This window comes from Pteropus vampyrus, unplaced genomic scaffold, assembly GCF_000151845.1.
Source record: "Pteropus vampyrus isolate Shadow unplaced genomic scaffold, Pvam_2.0 Scaffold14, whole genome shotgun sequence".
NCBI classification, from domain to species: domain Eukaryota; kingdom Metazoa; phylum Chordata; class Mammalia; order Chiroptera; family Pteropodidae; genus Pteropus; species Pteropus vampyrus.
Genome location: NW_011888795.1, coordinates 6,255,947 through 6,283,175, shown reverse-complemented (window position 1 = coordinate 6,283,175; position 27,229 = coordinate 6,255,947). Strand labels below are relative to the sequence as shown.

Genomic DNA, 27,229 nt, shown 5'->3' with positions numbered 1-27,229 from the left:
TTCATACCATTTTAAATACTGAGAAATTTCTTCAGGCTCTCGAATTGGTGTTAAAAAAAAAAAGAAGAAGTTTTATTTCAGAGCATGTAATGCATGAAGTTGAATTTCTTTGTTTTATAAAACTGTATCTCATGGTCCTTGAAGGTTGAAAATTTGTATCTCTCCTTCTTCCTTTTTTATTTTTCTAATATCTGGAAAAATGTATACTTTTTTGATTTAGCAATATCATTGCACTTTAACCTTAGGATAAAGTAGATTTTGGGTTTATCAGAAATTTAATATGGGAATTAAGTACTAGAAGAACAAAAATTAAATTGGAATGTTTATAATATTATTACATGAAGTCAATAACATTAGTTCAAATTATAGTGTCCAAACTATATGCAAAGGCTTTAAGCTATTTTTGCAACTAGTTTTTGTGACAATAGGATATAAACAACACAGTTGACAGGTGACAGTTTTGCGAACAATGTAATGCTCTGTCTTGTTGCTATGATTACTCTTAGCAGATTATGTGGCCCGAATAAACATTGCTTCACAGAGTTTCATGTAGTATTGTCAGATGTAAATTTGACTCAAGATTTGTCAACAGTGGACTCATATTCATTGAAGACAAAATTAAATATTTCAACTTTTGCAAGTTATATTTAAAATAAAATTATTTTTCTATTATTCTACTTACTTTTATTGGGGTACCCAGGTGAATTTGTAATAAAGGAAAATACAAACAAAATTATTAAAAATTAAAATTAATTAAACTCCTCTCAAGTGCCAGTAAAATTCTATCGCCGTCTAATGAGCACAACAGACTCGCAAATATATAACTAAAACACAATGTTTGTGTGTTTAAATACAAGTTTGAACAAGTTGTCAGGGGAATGCAGACAAGTGAGCAGTAATTAACTTGCGGACCTACCCACTTACTGGTGAGTTTGGAACGAGAAGATTCCAGATATCACCAAAGAGATTGCCAGGCCTCATTAGAAATTATATTGGTGATTTTTCCCACTGTAACTTTTTCATCCTAGTAGAAGGGCAAGATACAAACCAGAAGTTTAAAACCCTTATGAATCAAGTACTCAGAATCTTTATAAATCCAGATTTTTTTTTTTTTTTTTTAGAAGTAGGTGCACTGAACTCAGGTATTGTTTGACCCCTTCTCTCAGTCTTGTATAGGAAAAGTCTGTTGCTAGAATCAGAAACTTAGAAGAAACTTCTTCAGAGCACATTTTTTGAAAGCACAGCACACTCCACAGATTACCCGTACCATTGCAGAGCATAAAACTTTGCTGCATGAGGGGATTTTGGAGATAATCTTCTTAAATGCTATTATTTTAGAGCTAGAGAAATTGAGGTCCAGAGAGGGTAAACATTTTCTTGCTTACTTAGTCAAGGGGGGAGCATTACTATTAAATGTGATCTAGAGTGCAAGGTTGGGGTCTGCTAATTTTCATTGGCATGGGTGCCGAGTCTTTTGGAAGAGAAATTTATTTCTTGTCCATTTCAGTGACTCTTACCCACTCTTTTTAGTTGTCATCCAACAATCAGTAGAATTACTAGCTTGTTTAGTGAAGCTTTACAACTGCAAACACTTTTTGGAAGAACAACTAAGTTTGAATCCAGCCTCTGATATGTACTAGCTGCTGTGTTAACTTGGATAAGCCACTTTATCTTCTCTAAATCTTGGTATTTGACCATTCAAATTGGAAGGAACAAATTAGTTTTTAGGATTTCTCCCAGTTGGGGTTCTCAAAGAACACTCGACCATTAAATAGCCTGTTCTGGCTGTTGGCATTCATGTCTGTTTTTTTTTTCATGATTGATGGGAGTTGTGAGCACAAAGAGCAGTTAGTTAGTAATTGGTTTGGTTCCATTCTGTCTTTTACATGCTCCTGAGAATCTTGATCTTCCAGTGATGTTGTTTCCCTGCCAGGGCTGATTGCTGCCTTTTCAAGTGACATTCTGAATCTGAGTGAAAGTATGTTGTAGAGATAAGTCTATATTCTGCTTCACTTCTTTATCGGAGACTAATATTTAATTGTCTGGACTGATGCTTCTCACCCTTGCTGTTTCTTAGTTTACTCGGGATCTTCAAATGCAATTAGCAACCAACAGAATTGCCAGCGTTAAAGATCATTCCTTTAATGTTAACTTGTATTCATATTAAATTTGTGCAAGGCAGGTTGGCATTTAATGTGTTGATTCTTACTCTACCTCCCTTCACTCTACACTCCCTGGTCAGCAGGACTCCTAGGAGTTAAGACAGTTTTGTAAGAAACTGCAGCTCACTCAACTTGCAGACTCGTAGGAGGAATCATGGAGCATGCCAGTTGGAAGGAAAGGTAGAGGACATCTAATCTTTAGTTTATGGATCAGGAGAGATACTGAGGTTCAAGGAGATATAGTGACTAAAATCATAGAGCCAATTAGTGGCTGAGCTAGAAATTGCACCCAAGTCCTCTGCATCTAAGTCCAAGGCTTTTTCCAGTATTTCCAACTGTCTCTCAGATAGTCTATATAAAGGTTTGGCATTTCTGTAGAGTTGTTCTCTAGTCACCCCTTCTGAGTAATGCCAGCTGTCCATGCAGAGAGTGGGGCACTTAGCCAGTGCTGGGCCAAAGCTGCATATAAAGAGAAGTTGAGTGAATACATTGACATTTTCAGCCCATGGCAGATAATACTTTGCCCTTCGGGCTCTCATCTGATCCCATGCTTCAGTGGAAGAGTGATGACATTTGTTGTTCAGCTAACAATTGTGTGCAATTTTCAGCCTGCCTTATTCTTTAACGTTATCTTCCCACGCTTCCATCACATGCCACAGCATATTCACTTTGTAATTACGCTGGTAGGGACTTCCCTACATCATTTGGAAATGGTATGCCTAAAGTACTTATTTACTTGTGCATAATAAATCTTGATTGATACCTTGGTAATCTCTGAGATCAATCTAAAACTCCCTCCCACAATGTCGGGGGGGGATTGAAGAGTTAGGGAAACAGGTGACCCTCCCCTTTTCCCCACCAATAGAGAAGGTTTTCTCACTGATGAGCTAGGAGAATTATAGATGACTTGGAATCTCCATGGATGACTTTTGTTAGTTTTTGGCTGGCTTTACAGATCTTCCATAGAATCGTAAGTGTTTGTGAGTAGAGATGTCATTAGTTTTCATCTAATCCCATCACCTCATTTTCAGAGAAAAATGCTATTCCCAGAGAGAGCAAACATTGTACTCTGAGCTCACAGTATGTTTAAGACTGGAAGCTGAGTCTGAATTCAGAAGATCGGATATCCTTCAGCTGAATACAAAGATGTAGCAAAGGATGGATAGCTGTGGCCTACGTGAGCAAGCACATTATGACTTTTTAATAGATGGTTTAAGGGGTCAGGTTTGAAATTCTAGGAAGGTAATGACTTTGATATAAAGAGGAAAGTTAGTGAAAAACCTTCAAAATGACAGGAAAGTGTTATTTAAATCTTAATTCCTTGTTTAAATGATGAAACTGTTGCTATGGGATGTGAATCCTAAATTTTAATCTGCCATCAACTACTTCTGAGGTTTAAGCCATGTAGCACCTCAGTCTCTCGCTACCACTAAAATCGTGGTATTAATACCTGTCTTTTCCTTTAGTATCATTCATTTATTTGGCAAACATTGACCAAGAGTCAGGCCTTGGGTTAATTGCCAAGAGAGATTTAGAGACTAATATAGCATGATTTAAAGATTACTATAAATGCTCAAAGTCAACTATTCTTAACCCTTGAATCAGAATGTGTGCATAAAGATCCCCAGATGAAATCAGTATACAGTTTTGAAAACCACTACTTCAAGCTAATAGCATTGGGTGTTAGATGATACCATGTAACGGTTGGTTTTAAAATTTTGATGATATATGTAAATATTTAAAGAAGAGTACAATATTGATTTTAGGAAAGAAGACAAAGTTGAACAAACATTACTTAGTTCTATTTATATGGATGATAGTGGTGACATTCACATGGCATCTTTAAAGAGGCTTAGAAGCTTTGTTAGTATGTAATGTCACTTTACCTGTGGCCCTAAGTTTTCTTGTTTGTAGAGGAAGGGCCTTGGTTGCCATGTGGCCTTTTGTAGTCTTTTGCATTCTGTGTGCCTTGATTTGTGTGGTCAGACTAATGGCTTCATTGGTTTGTGATCCTGTGGCTCATGATTGTTCGATTTTATGGCAAGTAGGATCTGGAAGCAAGGAATGGAGATAAGAGCAAAATCTCCTGTCTCTAAGTAATGGCTACCTTTGGATCGTGTTGTTTTCTTTTTTCCTTCAAATAGAAAGGTGTGCCATGATGAAGGCCATGGATTTGAGGTTGAAGACCTATGCCTAAATTTCATCTTTGGCATTTGAGCACATTATTTAATTCTTAAAGCCTTACTTTCCAGATCTGATAAATGTGGATAATAATAACCAGCCCTACCTCATATAATAGCTAAGATGATTATGTGGCCATTAGAGAATTGCTAGGATATAGTAAGTTCTCAATAAACACTTGCTGTTTATTGTTAGTCTGTGGCTTTCTTATACCTGCTGAAAAGCTAAGAGGAGAAGACAGAAGAGCAGCAGAGGTGGTAATAACTGAAACTTCTCAGGTTCTTCTTAATTGCTTTGCATTTGACTACAATTCCTGAAAGTCCAATGCTTAAGTCACTCCAGCTCTCAGACTCCCTTCAGCAGTAGGCATCTTGCTTACAGGAAGGCCATTTCTCTTGTTTTCCTCTCTTCTCATAGTGTTTGTGTATTTTCAGAGCCTTTGTGGAGCTCTTGCCTTTCACTTCTTGCTTTCATGATGATTATAAGCTTACAGTGAAACTGATCTAGAACCAGAGGAAGTAAGAACAGGGTAAGTTTTGGTCCAGCAAAACCAGCTCTCACCACTGCTGCTTTTTGTTTACATTGAGTGTCTCTCTGAGAAGTTGAGAAACCCCAACTGACATGTTCTAGTTCATTTGTTCACTCAACTTAAGACTGGAAGCTGAGTCTGAATTCAGAAGATCGGATATCCTTCAGCTGAAACAAAGATGTAGCAAAGGATGGATAGCTGTGGCCTACGTGAGCAAGCACATTATGACTTTTTAATAGATGGTTTAAGGGGTCAGGTTTGAAATTCTAGGAAGGTAATGACTTTGATATAAAGAGGAAAGTTAGTGAAAAACCTTCAAAATGACAGGAAAGTGTTATTTAAATCTTAATTCCTTGTTTAAATGATGAAACTGTTGCTATGGGATGTGAATCCTAAATTTTAATCTGCCATCAACTACTTCTGAGGTTTAAGCCATGTAGCACCTCAGTCTCTCGCTACCACTAAAATCGTGGTATTAATACCTGTCTTTTCCTTTAGTATCATTCATTTATTTGGCAAACATTGACCAAGAGTCAGGCCTTGGGTTAATTGCCAAGAGAGATTTAGAGACTAATATAGCATGATTTAAAGATTACTATAAATGCTCAAAGTCAACTATTCTTAACCCTTGAATCAGAATGTGTGCATAAAGATCCCCAGATGAAATCAGTATACAGTTTTGAAAACCACTACTTCAAGCTAATAGCATTGGGTGTTAGATGATACCATGTAACGGTTGGTTTTAAAATTTTGATGATATATGTAAATATTTAAAGAAGAGTACAATATTGATTTTAGGAAAGAAGACAAAGTTGAACAAACATTACTTAGTTCTATTTATATGGATGATAGTGGTGACATTCACATGGCATCTTTAAAGAGGCTTAGAAGCTTTGTTAGTATGTAATGTCACTTTACCTGTGGCCCTAAGTTTTCTTGTTTGTAGAGGAAGGGCCTTGGTTGCCATGTGGCCTTTTGTAGTCTTTTGCATTCTGTGTGCCTTGATTTGTGTGGTCAGACTAATGGCTTCATTGGTTTGTGATCCTGTGGCTCATGATTGTTCGATTTTATGGCAAGTAGGATCTGGAAGCAAGGAATGGAGATAAGAGCAAAATCTCCTGTCTCTAAGTAATGGCTACCTTTGGATCGTGTTGTTTTCTTTTTTCCTTCAAATAGAAAGGTGTGCCATGATGAAGGCCATGGATTTGAGGTTGAAGACCTATGCCTAAATTTCATCTTTGGCATTTGAGCACATTATTTAATTCTTAAAGCCTTACTTTCCAGATCTGATAAATGTGGATAATAATAACCAGCCCTACCTCATATAATAGCTAAGATGATTATGTGGCCATTAGAGAATTGCTAGGATATAGTAAGTTCTCAATAAACACTTGCTGTTTATTGTTAGTCTGTGGCTTTCTTATACCTGCTGAAAAGCTAAGAGGAGAAGACAGAAGAGCAGCAGAGGTGGTAATAACTGAAACTTCTCAGGTTCTTCTTAATTGCTTTGCATTTGACTACAATTCCTGAAAGTCCAATGCTTAAGTCACCCCAGCTCTCAGACTCCCTTCAGCAGTAGGCATCTTGCTTACAGGAAGGCCATTTCTCTTGTTTTCCTCTCTTCTCATAGCGTTTGTGTATTTTCAGAGCCTTTGTGGAGCTCTTGCCTTTCACTTCTTGCTTTCATGATGATTATAAGCTTACAGTGAAACTGATCTAGAACCAGAGGAAGTAAGAACAGGGTAAGTTTTGGTCCAGCAAAACCAGCTCTCACCACTGCTGCTTTTTGTTTACATTGAGTGTCTCTCTGAGAAGTTGAGAAACCCCAACTGACATGTTCTAGTTCATTTGTTCACTCAACTTATGAGGTTTCCTCAAACCTATTTATCAAAATGAAGGGGTGTAATTAAGATTTCAGAGAAGAAAAACATGATAGACTATTAGAGCTGATTGGAACTTTACAGACATTCATTTTGCAAATGAGCGTCCTCTCTTGTTAAAGGTCACAATGGCAAACCCGAGACTAGAACTGGGGCCATAGGGACTCTATGTCTGTACTATCATTGCCTTCCTTGTCTGTACTGTGTATTGCCTTCCTTGGTTCCGTCTTTCATGGATTAATTTTTCTTACATGGGCTTTGCACCCTTATTAGATTCCTGTTCAATGGTATAAGTTCTAGCTTCTTATTTTCCTACATAAGACCTTTAATACGGAAGCTCATTTTATCTTCTGAACTTTTTTTTCCTCCAGTATTCTCCCTGAATCCCTCATTTTAGTACAAGAAGTCTGCTGCCTGTCCCTCACGAATACCTTGTTTCTTCCCGAGCTCACAACACAACATTTCCAGGCGTTATCCTTGTAGCTCCATTTATCTTTTAGAGCCACTCAGCTTTCAAAGTTCTTGTTCAGGACGATTCCTGCCAAGCCTGTGCTAGCTCCTGTGATGTGTCCCAGGTTTTTATTTTATTTATTTATTTATTTTTCGGTGTGCTTCGTGGTTTCTATTTCTCTTTTCACATATATAAATATATCTCACTCAGGTAAGCTTTAAGCTTCTTGAGTACAGGATGAGAATCTGATTCATCTGAACACAGGATGAGAATCTGATTCATCTGGAGCTCCAGTGCCAGACAAATAAATGTATTCATTCATTAAGTCAACAGACATTTTATTGAGTACTTATCATATATTAGGTCCTGGGCTTGGAGAATAATAATTACTTATCCTCTCAAGGATTCAAGAGTTTAGTTTGAGAAGCAGGCAGGCGGAGAAGCAGAGTGGTGTGTGATGAGTGTGCTGACGGCAGTATTCCAGGTGCTGTGGAGGTGTAGGAAAAGGATATATAACTTGAACTGGAGGATAGAGAACATGAACTGTGTGTCTTTAAGGACTAGCAGGAAGAGATGCTCAGGGTCTAAATGATACACCATAGATGAGACATCATTTTCAACTGAGAATTAGCTTGGTTGAAAAGGAACAGAGATAAAACCCAAGGATCCAGCAGAATTACTGGCAGAATGTAAATGCTGACAAATGACCCAAAAATAAGCATAAAACTGCTACGATTATAACAGAATTGTTGGAAATATGATTAAGATCTATTATTGAAGAAAGTATTATATCTAGATGATGTTACATTGAATTCTGATAAACCTTTGAAGATCACATAATTCCAAATTTCATCATTAAACTAGTACAAAGAGTAGAAAAGGATGCAGAAGCCCCATATCAAAACCTAATAATGATAAGTAAAACAGCAGAGAAAAAAATACTGTGAAGTGATCTTACTTATGATTACATGCACAAAAATTCTATATAAAATAGCGTATTCATTAGTATATCAAAACACTACAACTGTGACTGAGTAGCATTTTTTTCCAGAAGTACAAAGCTGGTTCAATATCTGGAAATCTAACAACATGATTCATTACATCACTAAATTAAGTGAGGGAAAAATAGATAATTGTATTAGTGGATGTTTAAGAGGGAGAGAAAGAGATTCTAGAAAGGGATGAGTAACCAAGGCGATAAGTACTCATCACTCATCCATTCATAATGCATAAGCATAACGTATTATTTTTCTAAGACTTCCTAGCCAGACACTGTGCTGGTACAGTGGGACCACTCAGGATCTTCCAGCTGATTGAAGCAGAGAAGCAAGTGAATATATAGCTTTTGTGTGGACTGTTATAATGAAGAAACAAGTACTGGAAGAGCCTGGAATTAAGCTACTCATTTCGGGGCGGACGTTTAGTTAGGGAAATGTTTATAGCATCAGAGATACTTGAGCTGGTTGAGATTAAAAAAAAAAAAAATGCCCAGTAGAAAGTGAATGGAAGAAATGGCATCGTAGATGGTGGGCACAGCGTGAACAAGGGTTCAGGGTCATGAAAATTCATTATGAATCCTGAGAATGGTGTCACTGGACCACTGTTGACACACAGAAAAATGATGCAAGAAGATCCTGTGAAGATCATCTGCAAACAGATACTTGGCCAGACCCGAGCATGCTGAGGGGGTGGAACTGGAGGCACCTCCATGGGGAGGGCAATGTCGGGGTGATGGATGATGCTGGCGGAACAGAGAGGACGATGGAGTCAATGATTTGCAGATAGATGCTTAAGCTTTAATTTTTCATACTTTCTCAGAAGAATTCCACAGTCAATTGGCAATGTGAGATTGCTCTAGAAAAGTGCCTCTTTGCTGTAGAAATCACTGCATCCTTTATTAACTCATTTTTTAGAGTTTCTATTTTGAAATAACTTTAGATTTACAGAGAAGTAGTGAAGATAATATTAACCCATTTTAAAATAATGTACAAATAAAATTTATACTATAAACATGCATAGTGCATTAAAATGTTCAAAATTTATTTTATCTTACTTGTTCCCCACTTATACTCATGTTAGTCATGTTGAAAGCAGAATAAGCACTTTTATCCCCTTTTAGTAGAAGACTGAGAATCAATTTAAAACATCAAAAATATAAACAAAACCAAAATTAATATTTCTAAACTTTGAGATATGGACTTGGTTTTGGTATTAACTCATTTAAAAAAATCTTAGGTGATTCTAAATGTGCAGCTAGGCTTAAGAGCCATGAATAAGCCAGACATTCGTGGCTGTTTTTCTGTATTGGTTTTGTATTAGGCCTTGTAATGGTTGTTTAGGGATGTGTAAAATATACTCCGTGCCCTTTCAGGGAACTCACAAATAGTAAATGTAAATGTACACAGCATATGCACAGGGTACAAAGGAAGAAGAGGAAAAGAGAGGCCTTGTTAGACTGGGAAGCCAGTGTCATCATTTGCTTTAGTAAAAAAGTCTTCTGATTCCCGATTTAGAGTTCTCTTATTAATCATATTATTCTCTTTCGTTAAGAAAACTATACCTTCAACAGTTTTCCTCTCCTCACTTTGAATAGCCCTTTACAGAACGTAAAACATTTTAATATTGTTATCTCAATGTTGCCATAAAAATTCTGAGGAGTTGAGTAGGACAGGGCTTTTATCTTAATTTTGAGAGAGTGGAGGCGCCTGAGGCCTCTGATGGAGACTTGGGGGCGGGGCACCCAAGGTCATGCCACTCATGCTGTGTGACCTGACAGTAACACCCAGGCAACACTGTGCCCCCCTTCTTCTCTTCACCCATCTCTCCTTTGCCATGCCACGTGCTGAGGCCTTTATTTTTTCCTGCATTTCTAGTGCTCTTTGTCTTTACAGACATCTGGAGGTAATCATGTAGCCCTCTCAATTAATTCAGTTCGATTAATAAATTACTGGGTGGATTTGGGGCTGGAGTGGGTGCCGGGTGCCTTCCGGGCCTCCCTGTGCTGGAGAGCTCTTGCAATCAGGCTTGGAGAGCTCTCCTGAGCAGCAGTCGCTGAGGCTCAGCCCTGGCCTGAATGCTGCCTGCAGGAATGATTGGCTCACCCTGACGCGCAAGACATCATTTTTCTCTATTCACATAGTGTGTGTTAATCTGGTTAGAACAGCACCTGGGCTGGGTTGGTATGTCCCCCTGCTAGTCAGGTTTTTCATAAAGGTCCAGCATAGCTGCTGATGGGTCATTTCTTTGTCATATCAGCTCACCAGAGCGTTATAGCCCCTGGCCACTAAGTACCAATAACCGTCCCAGGCATAGTGACAAACAGTGTTCCCCTCCCTACAATTTCCAAGTGCTCCTTGGTGAGGAGCAGAACTATTTCTGCCAGAGGGACCATTTTAAAGTATCTTGCCTTACACTTGTTATGCTCCTGTTTGAAGAAAAAACTGGGTGATTCCTTAATGCTTAAATAAATTTGAACTCTTCAAGCTTTCATGCAAAGCTGTCTGGTGCTCTGGTTCCATCCTACATTTTAGTTCTTTTGCTAGCTACTTTTCTTTATTCCCCACTCCGGCCACACTAGTTGGAAGTGCCATGCTTTTCTGTCGGAATAACTTTGCTAACATTGTTCAGGCCCAACCTCTACTCAGCACTCAAAGTTCCATGTGAAGGTCACCTCATCAATGATGCCTTCTTAGTTCTGCTAGCAAGGAGTGATCTTATCTTTTTCTGCATACCAGAAACACTTTTTTATACCTCCCTTAGGTAACGTATCACTTCAATTAGGTAACTTAGCACAACATTTAGGTAATGTATCATCATTTCATTGGTGTGATAATTACTTTAATAGATTATTAATACAACTGAAGCTTTTTCCAACCTTAATGGTATTCTCCTACCACAGAAACTCCTTCAGGTTAGAGATTATTTCTTATTTATATCGATTTCCTGAGGAGTGATAGGCAATAACATAGGTAACTTGCAGGAGAAAGGTGTTTAAGTTTGGTTGGGGGAGTGTTCAATTTTTCTCCTCCTCTTCCTTCTCCTCCCTTCTTTTTTCTTCCTTTTTCCTTTTTCCTTTTTCCTTCATCCTTCATCATTCGTTCATCTCTCTTCTCAGAGGGCTTTTTCAAGATTTCATTAAGTGTGGCTTAAGATGGAATAATAATGAAGTGAGCTATGTTGCCTCCACTTTCATGCTTCCTGTCTTTCTTTTTAATTCCAGATTCCAACAATGTCTCATCCATCTTGGCTACCACCCAAAAGCACTGGTGAACCCCTTGGCCATGTGCCTGCACGGATGGAGACCACCCATTCCTTTGGGACGCCCAGCATTTCAGTGTCTACACAGCAGCCACCCAAGAAGTTTGCACCAGTTGTTGCTCCAAAGCCCAAATACAATCCATACAAGCAACCTGGAAGTGAAGGTATGTGTGGGGATTTCAGAGCTGGGTGCCCAAAGTTGGAGAGTTCAATATAATAAAAGTGATTTAAGGCATGGTGTTGTGTCAGAAAAAGGTAGCTCAAGAATTTGTAGTGTGGTTATCATATTTCATAAACTATGAAAGGATACAGAATACCCAGAAACCATCTAAGCTAACCCTTTCTTTAGGGCAAAGAGATTGAGACCTCTTAAGGGTTATATGGCTATGATTACACAGTGAATTAGAGCTAGAGCCACAACTACAACCCTGGCCTCTATTTATAGCTCACTGTCCTTCTTCTGCATTATCTTGCACCCCTAGCCTACTGTCTTGTAGAGCTATATGTCTACCACTCAGTGGACTCTGCCTCTTGTCATTGGACGAGTGTCCCAAAATGCTGCCAAGCAGTAGTCTGATGGGAAATCCGTACTAAGTGAGCCTAATAAGGCACCTGGAATTGTTTTGCTTTCTCTGGATATTTTTCCTCCCCTAAGTTGCTATAGGATAAGGTTATCTGGAAAACTTTGTGAGATCTGCATTTGTTGATGCTCACAGACAAATTTGAGTGAAGCCTAATTTTAGCGGTTTTAATAGCAGTACATTCAGTTTATTTCAAGTGGAGTTTGAAGATCTACATCAGCTCAGCCTCTCAGGTACATATGTATGTGTACATTCACACACTAAACACCACAGGCAGTATAAAGAGTGCCATACTCAGGTTGAAGTGGTTCTATATTTTTACCAATGAATGTCAGCAGTTCATCCAAACCCATGAAACAATAACATAACTAACAATCAGAAGAACATTAGACTTCTGGGAGCTGAGAGAGAAGAGGCAGCCTCCCTTTCTTATCCCCCCCAACCCCCATCCCACTCCCAACATGCATGCACACACACCTTTTTTTTTTTTTTTTAAATGACTTTATTCTATCCAGGATGTTTCTAATTCCTTCTTCGATGACATTAGTGCTTTTGTTTCAGCAATTTTCCACGAGACTGTTTCATACTCTGTGATATAGTTCATCCTTTCTCTTTTCCTTCTAATCCTCTCTCTGCCCCCAGTAAATACTCTACTAGTCTATTAATATTTTAAGACTGAAGTCAGAAACCTAGCCCCAATGTTTAGCTACATAAGATGGCTGGATGCTTAGGTAGGTGGTAGGGAGGTCAGGCACCAGCATGCACACCTGAGTTGTGGCTGTGGATCTTTCAGCATCCTTTCTCCGGAAAAGGGCCACAGCAAGACCATCAGAGAGCTGCTGTGGAAAAACAATAAATGACGCCCTTGGTGCTTTACTGATCTCCGTGGCAGTGCCTGAAGTTATGTTGGCCTTGAAAGAGACTGTACCTTTGCAGTTAATCAGGACTTTGTGGAACTGGTGTTCTTTGGCTCACCATTCTTTAGTCATTGCAGGACTTAGGAATGGGATCTGGAAGAAAATCCCTCTTCACAAGGACAAGAGGAGTCATGTGTTGGCTCCCTCATTTGTTTTCTCAGTGTTTTCCGTGGTCTGCTTACTAGGTTGGTTGTTATTCTGTCTCCTAACTTTTGGAGAGAGCTAAAATGGACTTCCTTCTAATATGGAGGGAACAAAAACATTGTCCCTTATGGAGTAGGAGGCAAATGTGTGAGGAAGTCTAAGTAGGTATGACAATGGGTGTATGCTCAAGGGTCAGGGTAGGGCCAGGTCTTTTATTAAGTTGACTAATAAATTGCATGTAGGAGAGGGAGGAGAGAAGCAGGCTCCTTCACTTTGATGTCTATGAATTACAGTGGCTTGGCCCCTTGGCTGACTCTCCTTGCCTTGAGATGCCCTGCCTGCTTCACTGTACTTATCATGTAAAGTTTATTCACTGTCTATCTTGTTCTCTAGGGACACTGGTGTAATCTCTGATACCCTTCAGCTTTTGCTCAACTCCTTGCTGTTTCTTACATGCCATCCTACATGCTTTTGTTCCGTATTCAAAAACTTACTTACATCAACTTCTTCAAAATATCTAGGTATGGCCTAGATTAGAAGTAATCATTCCTTTCCCTGGGTTTCCACATACATCATATTCTGTCAGATTTCTACTTTTGTTATTTCTCCTGCTCTTACTTTGTCATGCAGTGAACATGTAGTCTGTATGAGGCACCGTGCTTTTTCATTATCATTTTATTGCCTTCTCATACAACCCTATGAAGCGTCTTTCCACATAAAGAAATGTAAGCTTAGAGAAGAGAAGTGACATTCTCTATGGTTTCGTGGCTACTGAATTTCTGAAATGAGGCTGTTGTCTTTACCCAGTGTGCTATACTGCTTGTCCTATTCATGGCATATGTGGCACTCAAGTCCCATATGATGGAGATACTTCCTACTTCCTTATAAGAATGTAAGCTTTGTTTCCCCATTTAAGCAACAAGACATGGTTTCTCACTCGTCCTTATGTTCCTCTTGGCTCTTATTATGCTACTGTGTTTTTAGTAGGAATGATTGTGTATGGTCAAATGTATGTCTGTATGTTCTTCTGTATATATATATTTGGATGGGTGGCGGATGGCTGGATGGGTGAATGCAGCACTTAGTAATTTTTTTCTTACAATAAACAGTTTGAAATATGGCATCCTTATTTGAAGCAACTCAGTCTCATTTAATTTCTGAAGTCTAGATTCTTTCTTGCAATTCTGCCAATCTCTCTCTTTTTTTTAATATAACCTTTTTTGAATACACGAAGGAAAAGAAATTTCCCTTGCATATATACATTTTAAAGACAAATATGAGGAAAGGTTTATGGATATTCAGACTTTTTTATGTGGAGCTACATGGCTTCATCTGCTATATGGTATAACGAGATATTTGTTAGAAGTATAAGGTTTCCTTTACTTTATATTTAATTTAAATGTTAGTGCATTCTCTGTTACTCTAAACATTTTTATAATTCATGTTATTTTTGTTTAAATTTTTATACATTTTTAAAATTTATATCCATCTTTTTTTTCTTTTTTGTCCATTTAGAATGTTCTATGCCATTAGTGAAATCCCCAGATAGTAGGTAACGCAGTTTTTATTTACAGGGTGAATTGATGATGCCAGGGTCTTGTGTCTCAGCTCACGCTATTCTTTGCCTTTAGTATACACTCTCCTGAATTTCTATCCCATAAAATCTTTTCATTTATAGCTTAATTCAGAGCCTGGCCTCCAAGAACCTCAACCAAAAAGATAGAAAGTTAGAGCTAATAGAAGTCACACAGTCCACCTTTTTCTTGTGTAAAATGTGAAAGCTGCAATGCAGAAAGTGTAAATTTTTTTTTACACTTTCAGATATTTGCGCAGCCTGCTCAGGGCCGAGCTGGTACTAGACCTCAGGTTCCCTCTGAGTCTAGATTTATCCAGGACCTTGTGTGATTTTCTAACGAGGACTCTTTTCCATCTCACCATACCTCTTTAGTATCTCCTACCATTACCACAATGTGTCTTCTAATAGATTTACTTACTTATGAGCCTATTTCCTTCAGCAATCTCGGGACTTTCAGAAATAGGAGCTGCCTGACTCATGCCTTTACTCCCAACGGCTCCCAGCAGGGTACCTGACAGTTAGCAGGTACTCAATAATGTTTGAAATAATAGTTAAACATAGCAGTAGCAATATAAACCTGTTTATCCAGGCACAATTTCTAGCTTCTCTGCTATTTACTAAGCCTCATGGTTCTGCAGCTCACCCTATGTGTTTGAGTTACTTTTACCCTCCTATAGCCATTCCCTAAGCTTTTTAGTTTCTTACACCACTTACCTTGAAGTTACCGATTACATTTCTCACCTTGGTATATCATGTCTGTCATCTCTGGAGTTTGCTCTCTCATTTTTTAATTCTGACTGTGAACGTGAAAAAGTACCCACATGTTTTCTACATCAACTTATATTTATGTCGTACCATACACTATAATTTTCTTTTATAAAGTGTTCTGCTAATAATTTTTTTTTGTAAAGAACTTTGGCACACTTAAAAGGAATGACTTCCCAAAGTTACCCAAGGAGTTTAGGCTGAGCTGAGACCAGAACTTGGCTTTCCTAAGTGTGCTCATTTTACTGCATCTCCATTGTCTCATGTTGGAAGAGGCAAGATTGGGGCTTGGCTCCTAGGAATGAATGAATCCTGGATTATTGATACTTAGAGAGCTAGGCATTAGCGATGTGAGGTCATGAAATCTGGTTAGGCGGGACATATTTGTTTTCTCAAAATTGATAGCTAAGATGTGAGAGAAATGGAAAGCCACCTATGGCAATATGTTTACAGAAAGTAATTTAGAATAGATTTTTTCTTACTATTTTTATGTTGAGCGTACAGGCCAATTTAGTGCTGCTTCTCTTAAAGTTAGCAAACCCTTTTTCTTTTTTAAAACTGGTAGAAAATGTATGAGGACTGATTGTGAACCCTGAACTTTATATCTAGATATTTAGACTTGCAGTGTACTCTCCTGTCTCTGGTGTCCTATGGTCTCTATTCCATTCAATGAAAGGTGAATCTGGACTGTGACTTTTGAGGTACATATGGGAAAGACACATCTTTATGGAGTCTTGACAGTTCTGTTAAGTTGCCAGCCATCACAGAAGAGCAATTGCACCTTCTGAGATGTTTGTTTTAATTATGCATGGTCTGTGAGGAGCACAGTCGCAAAGTCACTAAAACATCAGAAACTCTAATGAGACTGAGGCTTGGCCAGCATGCCCCTTTTCTGGTTCGGGATAAGCATCTTGAGCCTCATCTATCACTGTATTGTACAATATGTGAGTTTTAATTTTCAGAACCTCAAGGTGGGGAAAAGGACAAGCTGTTCATTCACTGAAGGGTCAGATGTTAATTGTATTAATCTGATATTTACCTTGAATCTTCTGGAAGAAAAAAATTCTTTGAGTGATACCAGAACTTACCAAATATTCATAGGCTTTCTTGATCCTCAGAAAAGCCAAGGTTCAGCACCGACTTGGTGGTCAGGGCATTCACATTGAAGCCTGTTTCACCTCTCTACCTTGAGCGTGACACTTTTCTACTCCACATAGCCTTCATTTATGCAATTAGCTGGCAATTTAAGGGTCAGCTATAACAACGAGTGTGAAAAATGTTTTGTAAACCATAAAATGCAACTCTAAGGAATTACTCTTGTGTAGTTATTTAACAATCATTTACTTATAAAAGATTTTATGCCAGGCATTTTTCTAGGGGCTGAAGCAAAGATAAGGAGCAAAACAGATATTAACCCATGCCCTCATGGAACGTACTTCTTGCTATAATAATAACTATTAATAATTATTCTACATTATAATACTAGTACTATAAGACTAACAAATGTATTGTAATATAATTATTACAAATGAAGGTATTCATTAATACTGATAAACAATGATATCAGTATAGCACTGATAAATGCTGATAAAAACTAGTAACAATGATAGGAATTACAGTGCCTCAGGCAAACTATAAAATTCTATAGTTCTAAAATTCTAAAATTCTAAAAATTCTAGAGTATCAGGCAAACTATAAAATTCTAGAACCAGATCGAGTCTTAAAAATTATCTAGTGCAACCCCCTCATTTCTTAGATGAGGATAGTTAATTCACTAGTACATTTCTAGGTGGCATAGGGCCCTTGCCCTTGGGATGCTGTGAATATCAAGTCAGAGTTGTTGAATGAGGTCAGGTGGCTTGTTCAGTGTTACAGAATAGAAAGTGGTAAAGCGGAGCCTTGATCCTGGGGGTTCCTTCCATGGTTGCCACAGTGCTATGTCACCGATATGTTTTGGGTAACTTATTTAGAAACTACAGAGATAGAATTAATATATGTGGACACAGTGGATTAGAGGTTTTTTTTTTTTTTTTTAAAAAAAAAATAAGTTCATGTATTGTTGACAGAATGTTTCATTTTGTAACCTGTCAGCTTAATTAACTGCTGAAGTGAATTCCTTAATAAGGTGGTGGATTCCTCATCCTTGTCTGACTTCGAAAACTGTGAATAATACTGCGTTGTGTGGTGAAGTGCTCTGTAGTCTTCTTTATTTTCGAGTTATATAAATGTACAATATGATTGTCGTTCTGTATTTTAAAGCTTATTTTCTATTTTGAGAATAAAAATAAATATAGAACCACAATAAGATATTACCACACACCTATTAGAATAGCAAAAATAAAAATTCTTATCATGTGCTAGTGAGGATGTCGAGAAACTAAATCCTTCGTACGTTGCTGGTGGGAATGTGTAAAATCATATAATCACTCTGGAAAACTCTGGCATTTCTTATCAGAGTAAACATGTGTTTATCAAAGTAAACTGATTCAGCAGTTGTACCCTGGGGCGTTTTATCCAGAGACATGAAAAGTTATGTTCACGCATAAACCTGTACATGGATGTTCATAGCAACATTTTTCATAATGGCAAAATACTGGAAAAAAAAAATATCCTTCAATGGGTAACTGTTTAAACAACTGTGGTAAATTCATGCAACGGAATTATACTATTCATCAATAAAAAAGAATGGATTATTGATACATGCAACAGCCTTGGTTGACTTCAAGGATGCTATGCTTAATGAAAAAATAAAAAGTCGATCTCAAAATGTTGCATGTACTGTATTATTCCATTTATAAGACATTCTTGATATGGCAAAACTAGAGATGGAGAACAGATTAGTAGTTGTTAGAGGGCAGGAGTAGGGATGGAGTGGAACAGGGAGTAGGTGTTCACACCAAGAAAAAGCAACAGGGAGTCTTTTAATGGTGTTGGAACAGTTCTCTATCTTGGTCGTGATGGTGGCTACATGAATCTATACATGATATAAAATTTCATAGAACTATGTACACACAAAAGTGAATGCAGGTTTAAAAAATTGTGGAAACTGAATAAGGGCTAGTGAACAGTAATATTACAATGTCAATTTCCTGGATTTGATATTGTATTATATCTATATCAGATGCTGCTTTGGGAGAAGTTGGGTGAGCTGTTCATGAGACTCTTTATGCTACTTTTACAATTTTCTCTGAGTCTATATTTCAAAATAAAAAGTTAAATAGTAAGATAAATGTATACATGTAGATTTCTTAATGAATTCTTCTCCTAAAGGTGCTATCTTGCATGCACGCTGAATTGCTCGCACCACAATTTGAAGATCACTGTTACAATGTACAATGTATGGCTTAAACCAGTGATTTTTCAAAGCTGACCAGTCATCAGAAAAATTTAGAAACATTTTAAAACAAGAAAATAACAGTCTCTAGGGCTCATATCTGTCCTACAGAATCAAAATCACAAGGCACGTGCCCCAGGAATCTGCATTGAAAAAAAAAAACAGAACCCTAAAACGAAATAGAACAAAACTCCCTAGATAATTCCGATTGATGCTCAACCAAAGTTTGGGAATCATTTATTTCAGTAACTCCAATGTCCAATGTGTCAATGCCCTTGGAACCTTTTTCAGGTCCTGTGGGTGCACACTCTCTCTTTAATGACAGTGGTTTTTGAAGTCTTACACATCTTTTATCATACAATGTAGAGATTCAGGGTCTCAAATCATCTTTCGTGTTGCTATGCTTTTCCCTCTGTGCTTTCATCATAAATACCAGTTTTCTGCATATATTTTCCCAAAGAATTTTAATTGAGACCCCCAAACAAGTAGATGTAAATTAAAAAAAAAAATAAAGATTTTTCTAGAATGCCTCAGCAATGCCCAAGCTTCTGCATTATAGAGCATTTGCTATAATGTAATGTTGGATAGTGATGTCTGAAATCTTGGCTGATTTTAAATCATCTATAAATGGATTCATTATGGATATTATAAAAATAAATCTGACACCTGAGCCTTTGGGCAAATATACCATATAAAGAAATTATACCCTGGAACTATGATTGACCCTAGAAGCTGTAAAGGAAAAAAAAAAGTTATGGTATTATATTTTTATCATCCTTCCTTAAATTTTCTGTGGTTGGAAACTGGACAGCTGAGCACAACATCAGGGGCAGGTACCTGAGATGTGACACCTTGAGCCTCGTAACACTTTGACCTTCCAGCATTCTTCCTTATTATTTATTTTTATATCATTCTATATGTTGCCGTTTTCAAATAGAATAGATGGTCTGCTAGTCAAGATAGATATACAGTAGCCACCATAACCCATAAAGGTGCATTCTGTAAATTAAGTGCCATAAAAGAAAATGATGTGTTGTGGGAGGAATGGGGAAGAGCTTCACAGAGGAGGGGACATCTGAGCTGAGTCTCAGAGAATGAGTTAGTTGTTAGCCAGGCAGAAAAGGGTGATGGATAGAGTGACACACCAAGTAAAAGGAAGAGCATGTGCAAAAACAGAGAGAAAGGTATGTGTTCTGACCCTTGTAATTTTGACAGCTCTTTGCTGATGTCCTTGGGCAGTACAGCTGAACCCCTTGGAGTAGCTTTACGATATGAGCAGAGTAACTTCACTGTGAGTAGACTCAGACATGTAGTATGTGCTGAAACATAGCTCTAGGAATAGCTCTAGGAAGTTGGGTAGGTATGGGGAGAAGCACCAAGAAATAAGAGCATTCCAGTCTTAACATGCCATGGGCAGGAGAAGCACCTTCCTGGTGGTCCTGACCAGAAAGATTATGCCATTTCTCCCTGTTTCTATTATGCTTGAGAATGAAATGTTTCTGTATATACAGATGCTAAGACAAAAAAGAAAGGGGAAAAAAGCAATTCTCCCTCTTAATTCTCCCCAAACTAGGTCAAAGCAGCCTTTTTACCTAATCAAACACACATCCTTAAGAATGTGAGATGTGAGCCAACTAGAAATATTCTTGTTTTGTTTTGTGTTCTTATTTTTTTCCACTTTGGGGTGATCCTGAGAAAACAGGAAGCAGTGACAGAAGGACTTTATTATGAAATATTCTTTATAACTTGCAACTTTAAAGATGTGTGTGTGTGTGTGTGTGTGTGTGTGTGTGTGTGTGAATAGATTTTGAAGCACTTTCCCAAATATTGTGAATTTTAGTTACCACAATATCTTGTAACATTATTATGGTTCCTACTTTATTATGGTTCCTAGAGACAAATGAAAAAATCTGAGATTCAGAGGACCCATAGTGAGGCTTATAAATGTAGAAGCCACATTTGACCCAATTTTAGTTTTTTTCCTTATGTAAAGCATTGGTAATTCAGAGTAACCACTGTATTATAGTCATTGATTATTGCTATTACTAAAACAATTTCTCTGGCAGAACATTGTTGTAAGGATGTGAAAAACTTTTTAGTGGATTTATTAGTCCATTTCATCTGAAGCCCACTCTGCATTACTGTTAACTCAATCCTTTCAGCGATGCTGCGAAAGGTAGGTATCCTCAGCCTTCAGTCTGCAGAGAATATGATGTAAAGTGAAACAACCAGCCCGGAGCAAAGCTGGGATTTGAACCCTCAACTCCTAACTCTCAGTCTAGTGCTTTTCCTCGCACTACACTGCATCTTGTGTTAATGCTATTATTCTTTATTATAAGAAAAAAAAGTTTTAACTGTTATTTTCCCCAATCATTACCATTCAGAACTGTTTGAAAATTGAATTCATCCTAGTAACATGTGAAAATTACTTAGAATCACCTGTACATGGTGTGTATGGAATGATGTTCTAAAATCCAGAGCAGCCGAAGTAATCTCTAGAAGACATTACCAAGAAGACATTACTTTAGAAAGTTATTAGAATAACCATTTGAAATATTCATTAATTCAGGTGAATTATGCCATCTTGCTTAAACTTGTCAGATGTCATTGGTAGTTTTATTGACATTAAAATGAAATTAAAATGACATTTAAATTTTCTGATATTTTTTGTTATTGACCTGCTTATCTGTGTTATAATGTCTTGGCTTTATTAAGTGCTTCCTTAGTAAAAATTGTTTACAGGCAAAAAAAAAAAATCTTCAAATTGTATGATGTGTATTGAGAAATATCACTATTTGAGGTGACCTTGAAATATCATACATTCCCACCCATACACTGATATGGGTGGATTTTACTTTTTCATATTTCATCATCTGCATTTAGTGCAGTTCCTCTACTGGGGCCAATTTAGATGCATGTCATGCCCTTTTTATTGAACAGGGCTCTGTAATAGATAGGACAAGAGTGAAAACACATCCTAGTCCTTAAGCAGTTTATATTTTAATTAGAAACTGCACATGTGTAAACAGCTAGTTAACAAACAGTATAAAGCTCTAGATTCTGTTTGTGAAGTGGCTCCATGGTTAATTTCTCAGAGGACTCAGAAAAAGAGTTGACGTGGGGCCAGGACATGGTTGGAAGGCTCGGGGAGGCAGTGGTTAAGCACATAGACTCAAGCATCAGATAAATCTGGGTTCACGTTTCATTTTGCCAGTTTTTCTCTAGGAATTTGAACTAACTAGGTGAAGTAGCTATTTAGCTCTCTCAATTTGTTCTTATGTTAAAATAGAGATATATATGTATCTCAAAGAGTTATTTTCAAAATTAAGTGAATACATTGACATAGTATCTGGCAGAAAATAATGGCTAACTCAATGGAAGCTGCCATTCTTATTGTTGCTCATTATTAAAGTTAAAACGTGAACATTAGCTCAAGGAGTCAAAATTGGTAGTTTTTTCATCCATAGATTTTAAATCATAATTGCCTAAACATAAGTTATTTGGAGTTACAGCCATTTTGCTAGCCATTTTTGAAAAAAACCAAATTTCATCCTTTTTTGTTCTATAGTAATATTTTGTTAATTGACATTTTAGGATTGACTTGTCTTAAGTTTGTTCATGCTGGGATTATGATGTGTTATGTCCTTCTTGAATTTGCATAACACTTTTCTTAGAGACTGCACATGAACATCTATATTTACAGTATCTCTCTAAGAAGGTGCATTTTTATTATTGAACTGTCATTACAGATAATGTAAGTGAACATTATATAAAGTGAACTGTATAAACTAATGATTTTTATTAATTTAAAATAATCTTTTGTTTTCTAAAGTATCCAATAAGGCAGATAGATTTTAGAGATGTTACTAATTATACCATCGCAGAAAAATAATTTATTAATTTAGTATTTTATCTTGGATCCCATTCATTTCCGGGATTCATACTTGAGATTTAGCCAGTCTCCCACAATTGCATTTAGACTTAGTCCATGTGCACGCCTTTTTCAGAGAAAGGGGTCTGTATGTCATCAAACCCTCAAAAAGATGCTTAACTCACTTATTAGGAAAGATAACATCCCTTGCCTAAGTGGTCACCAGTCTCCCAAACCAGTTATACTAATGCTGCTTAAATAAAAGCCAGATTTCAATGTTCTTCTCACCAAATTTAGGAGGCAGTGTCTGAAGTGAGCACTGAGTATTTGGTGGTGGTGGAGTTCTGATAAGTATATGGAAAACAGTGTGTGTACAAAATATAACATATATTGTATATAGATAATTATATATCATGACGTGGTTCGATACACCTTTATACACATTTGCACATCTCCTCTGGGCAGTGCATGTGCAAGGTAAGGCCTGGAGACGGATAAGGTATGGGTCATTTCCTCTTAGAATGAGGCCACTTTGGGATCTCACCCCATTTGATAGTTGAGCAGATGGAGTCTCAGTGATGAGGCTGCTTGTACCAGCCCTGTAGGTAGAAAGTAGTCAAGAGGAGATTCTCGAGTTCTTCATACTGCACCGTGCTTCCTGTTGCTTAGCATATAACTATTCCCCATACATTTTTAAAACTTATTTCTTTTATATGTGAATTTAAAATGTCATATTTGTTCTGTTTCCATTATTGCAGTTTTGAATGATGATTCATCAGTGCAGTGGCCTATTTTAGTGAACCACAATAGCTTGGGTAGAAAGAAAAAAAGATTCAACATACTCAGGAATGGAAAGCAGCCATCTTTTTATAGCTAAAATTGCAAACATCTGGCAATTACTCTATTCTACCTCCCTTCAAAAAAGAAGAATCGTCCCTTCAACTGGGGCCTGCTGCTGTGTTTAATCAAGGCAGCTATGCAAGCCTCAAGGAGCAATAGGTTTTGATTCAAGGAGGCCATTGCCTAACCCAGTTGGCCAGAGTCTCTTTGGAAAGTACGCCATTTAATGCTCCCCATATGCTACTGTGTTATATAATAATACTCATGATAATATGGCAATTAATGGCTATAGAAAATCCCCTTTTGCTTTTCTGCCCTGGCTTATTTGCGGTGGCTCTTATGGCAGCTTTTAAATTTGGAAAGTTAACTGTTCAGGTCAAGTTTGCCTCTCTACATCCTCTGAAGCTTTTTGTGCTCCTGAACAGAAGGTTGAGCTACATCAATAACACCAACAATTACTGACTTGATTTTGCTATTAACTGGTTTAGTAAATTGTTAAAGGAACAAATCAATTTCTTTTAAAAGCCATACCACGATCTTGTAGTCAACAAGCAGTCCACTGTGGTTATGATCCCTTAGTACCCCGCCCTTGTTTCTTATTGTGATAACTGTTTGTGAAACTAGTTCTTCCCTCACTGGCAAAAGTCAATTCTGATGGCAGGGGAAGTGAGAATGGCTGGTGGTTTGCAATAAGGGCTGAGAGTCAGAACTTCTGCATTTTTCTCTTGGGGCCAGTGCCAGCTTTCACTGTGGCCTTGACCAATGCATTTACCTTTCTATTCCCCATTTACCTTTCTCTTCCTCTAGAGCATTGAAGGGTAGAGGAGGACTTTTTCTTTCCCAGGTTCTGCCAACCTTATAGCCACTGTTCCCTTTGCTATAAGTCCTCTTGGTGAATAATCGTCAGTAATTGTGAAAGGAATAAAACAGATTTAGTAGAAAGAAAAAAAAACAAGGTTCAGTGGCATGGTGATTTTCAAAAACAACCTCAAGTACTAAAAATAGACTGTTTTCTAGTGTTAGCATATTTTGGTGCTTGGAAATCATAGACATTTAATGGGGGCCTTGGCTTATTTTATAGCCTTTTTTTTTTTGGCTTTTTACTTTTATGCTTTTGGTAGAAGTGAGTTCAAAACCAAAGCCACAGTTTTTCTCTTGATATAATAATTCTGCTAAACTGTCTCTCCTGCCAGTCTTCCCAAAATCCCAGTGAATTTTATAAACATCTCAAACTAAATGAAGCTTTGGAAGAGGTGAGATGGTGACGAGGGAGTTTTTTGGTTAAAAAAAAAAAAAAAAAGGAAGAAGAAAAGACAAAAAGGAAAGAAAAATAACAAGAACTCCTGAAACCTTAAATGCTTATCACATTCAATACAGCTGTTTCATGCAGACCTAGGTAGAATAATGATTTTTAGGAACTTCAAAATGTGTGTTCCCCCTTTTCCGTCTACATCCAATGCTTTATTGACAGCTCTGGCCTTGCTCCTTTATGAGCACATCTTAGAACTTGGGCTCGTTTATTACAGGCAGTGTTCTAGCTCACTTGCTTATGTCCTTGATGACCTGCTAAAGTGGAAAAGGTGATGCCAACGTCTTTTACTATATTTTCTTTTTCTTTTCTTTTTTCTTTAGGGGTTAAAATCTATAAACTTTCTAGAGTAGGGCCAGTGCTGTATTGCAGGGGATCTTTAAATGTCGCTCAGTGGTTCTCTACCTTCACTACTCAACAAGGATCACCTGGTAGCTTCAAAGGACATCAAGACATGGGCCTCACCCTCAGATATTCTAATGTAATTGGTTTGGGAGGGGCCCTTTTTTTTTTTTAGCACTTCCCAAGTTGTGGAAGGAACTACTGAGGTAGGCCAATCTCCCACCTCATAGCTGAGTTTATACCATTTCTCACAAGATATTTGTCAGGCTTTTCTTGAATATTTCTAGTGCAGGAAACTGAAACTGCCCTTTCTGTCTTTGGGAAGCTCTGAATTTTTTTTTTTTTTTTTTTTTTTGGAAATTCGTCTATATTTTGATTTGAAATCTGCCTTCATAAAATGTGGGCACGTCTCTTAGTTTTACAAATTTATACTCTCTAGCCATGGAGTTTACTTAAAGTTATAAGCACCTGACTTAAAGTTATAAAGTTATAAGCTCCTGACTTCCAAAAAAGGAAAAAATAAAACACAACTAAAAACTATAACAGTCTGATCATATCTCTCTAATGGTGACCCAGTCCTCATTAAATGTGACCTCTTCGTTCACTACTTTTGAGTTGTGAACACTGAGAGAGGAGCTGTGAAGAGCAAACAGACAAGTAAAACAAGTACTTAGAGAAGTGAGGCAGCGTTAGAGATACCTTGTCACCTAGAAGATTTGGTGTTAAGAGCAGCAACTCTGCATGGTCACCTTTAAATTCACAGTGCCTAACATGGCTGAGGCACAGAGGAAGTGTTAAATGAGTATTTATTGAATAAATAATAATTATGAATCTATTAAGGTGGTTCAGTTTAAATTAAATATTCAAAAACTGATAGTTTTAAATGTAACGATACTTTAGAAAATATACTGGGAGATCCCTTTTGAAGAGGGAATAAAGCTTAAAATACGTAGGCAGAAATTTAATAAGAGATGTGAGGCTTCTATATCCAAACAACAGCAACAAAATCAAAACAACAACCCTGAAGATCTCTGGAGGGACGTAAGACTTAGTAGTAATCCCCTGGGTGCAGATGTGTCCTCTTAGGCAATCTTAAGTTCGCTTTCACTTGAATAATATGGTGGAGGTGGGAACGTATTTTGTTTATAGGGTCACCCATGTTCCTTTTGTCTTAAAAGGTATTTAAGTGAAACCTGCTACTCTCCAAATCTACCTTTGGTCTTAGTTCTCCCCTTACAGATTACAAAGAACAAGCCAAGTCCTCTTCCCTGTATGAAGCCTTTAAGCCTTACAAGGTGTCCTTCACTCTGTCATTCCTCTCTCCTTCAAGCTGAATGTTCCCTAGCAGGACTCCTAAAATTTAATTGTCTTATTCGGCCTATTTTAGAAAGTCTTATTTTTCAGGACCCAGAACTGAGCATAATGCCATCAAGTGCACATAAAGAATGGCAAAATTCTCTAAAAGAATTCCTTTTCCTGAATATAGGTGCAAGCATTAAGAATTACCTTTCCAATTTCAGCAGTTTGTCAGATTCACTTATAGGACTTTTCTAGATGGTATTATTATGGTTGGCTTTTTTTTTTAAATTTTGCATATTTTCAAAAATACTTTTTTTTTTAGTCGAATAAGTAAGTTGGAGTTCCAGGGAAGTCTGAATTTTGAGGAAACAAGTTGGAAATGCTAGAGTTCAGAATGAGTAATAGTAAAAGCAAAACTAAGATTATTAAAAAAAATTATCAAAATTACTTATGTGATTATTTTTTTGCAATATCTTTTCCTGGCATTTCTTGTTCATGAGTTTAAGTTGTTTTATAGCTCTTTGGTTTTTATTTTATTTTATTTTCATGTTTAAAGGAAGATATATAATCTGATACTTTGACTGTGCCAATGATTTGTCATTTGGATGTTGAAGTTACATGCCACCACTACCTGGCTGTAGTTTGTCTAGAGTATGGGTTAATTGGAAAAGTGAACGAAACTCTTAAAACTCAGTATATATAATTAAGGTGAGGAAGTGGCAGTAGTCGTTCCACACTTATACTTACCTTTGTGAGTTATTATTCCAACTGTTTGTTTAGAATGTAAAGAA

General features: G+C 37.3%; 1 protein-coding gene across 26 annotated transcripts in view; it reads left to right on the top strand.

Moving 5' to 3' along the window:
• Positions 1 to 27,229, top strand: part of LPP (LIM domain containing preferred translocation partner in lipoma) — a 640,361-nt gene that overhangs the window by 208,588 nt on the left and 404,544 nt on the right. For all 26 annotated transcript variants that reach the window (XM_023525869.1, XM_011381721.2, XM_011381711.2 and 23 more), the window contains one exon: positions 11,423 to 11,624. In XM_023525869.1, coding sequence (XP_023381637.1) covers positions 11,432 to 11,624 — 193 coding nt within the window. In that variant the 5' untranslated portion in view covers positions 11,423 to 11,431. The remainder of the gene's footprint in view (positions 1 to 11,422; positions 11,625 to 27,229) is intronic.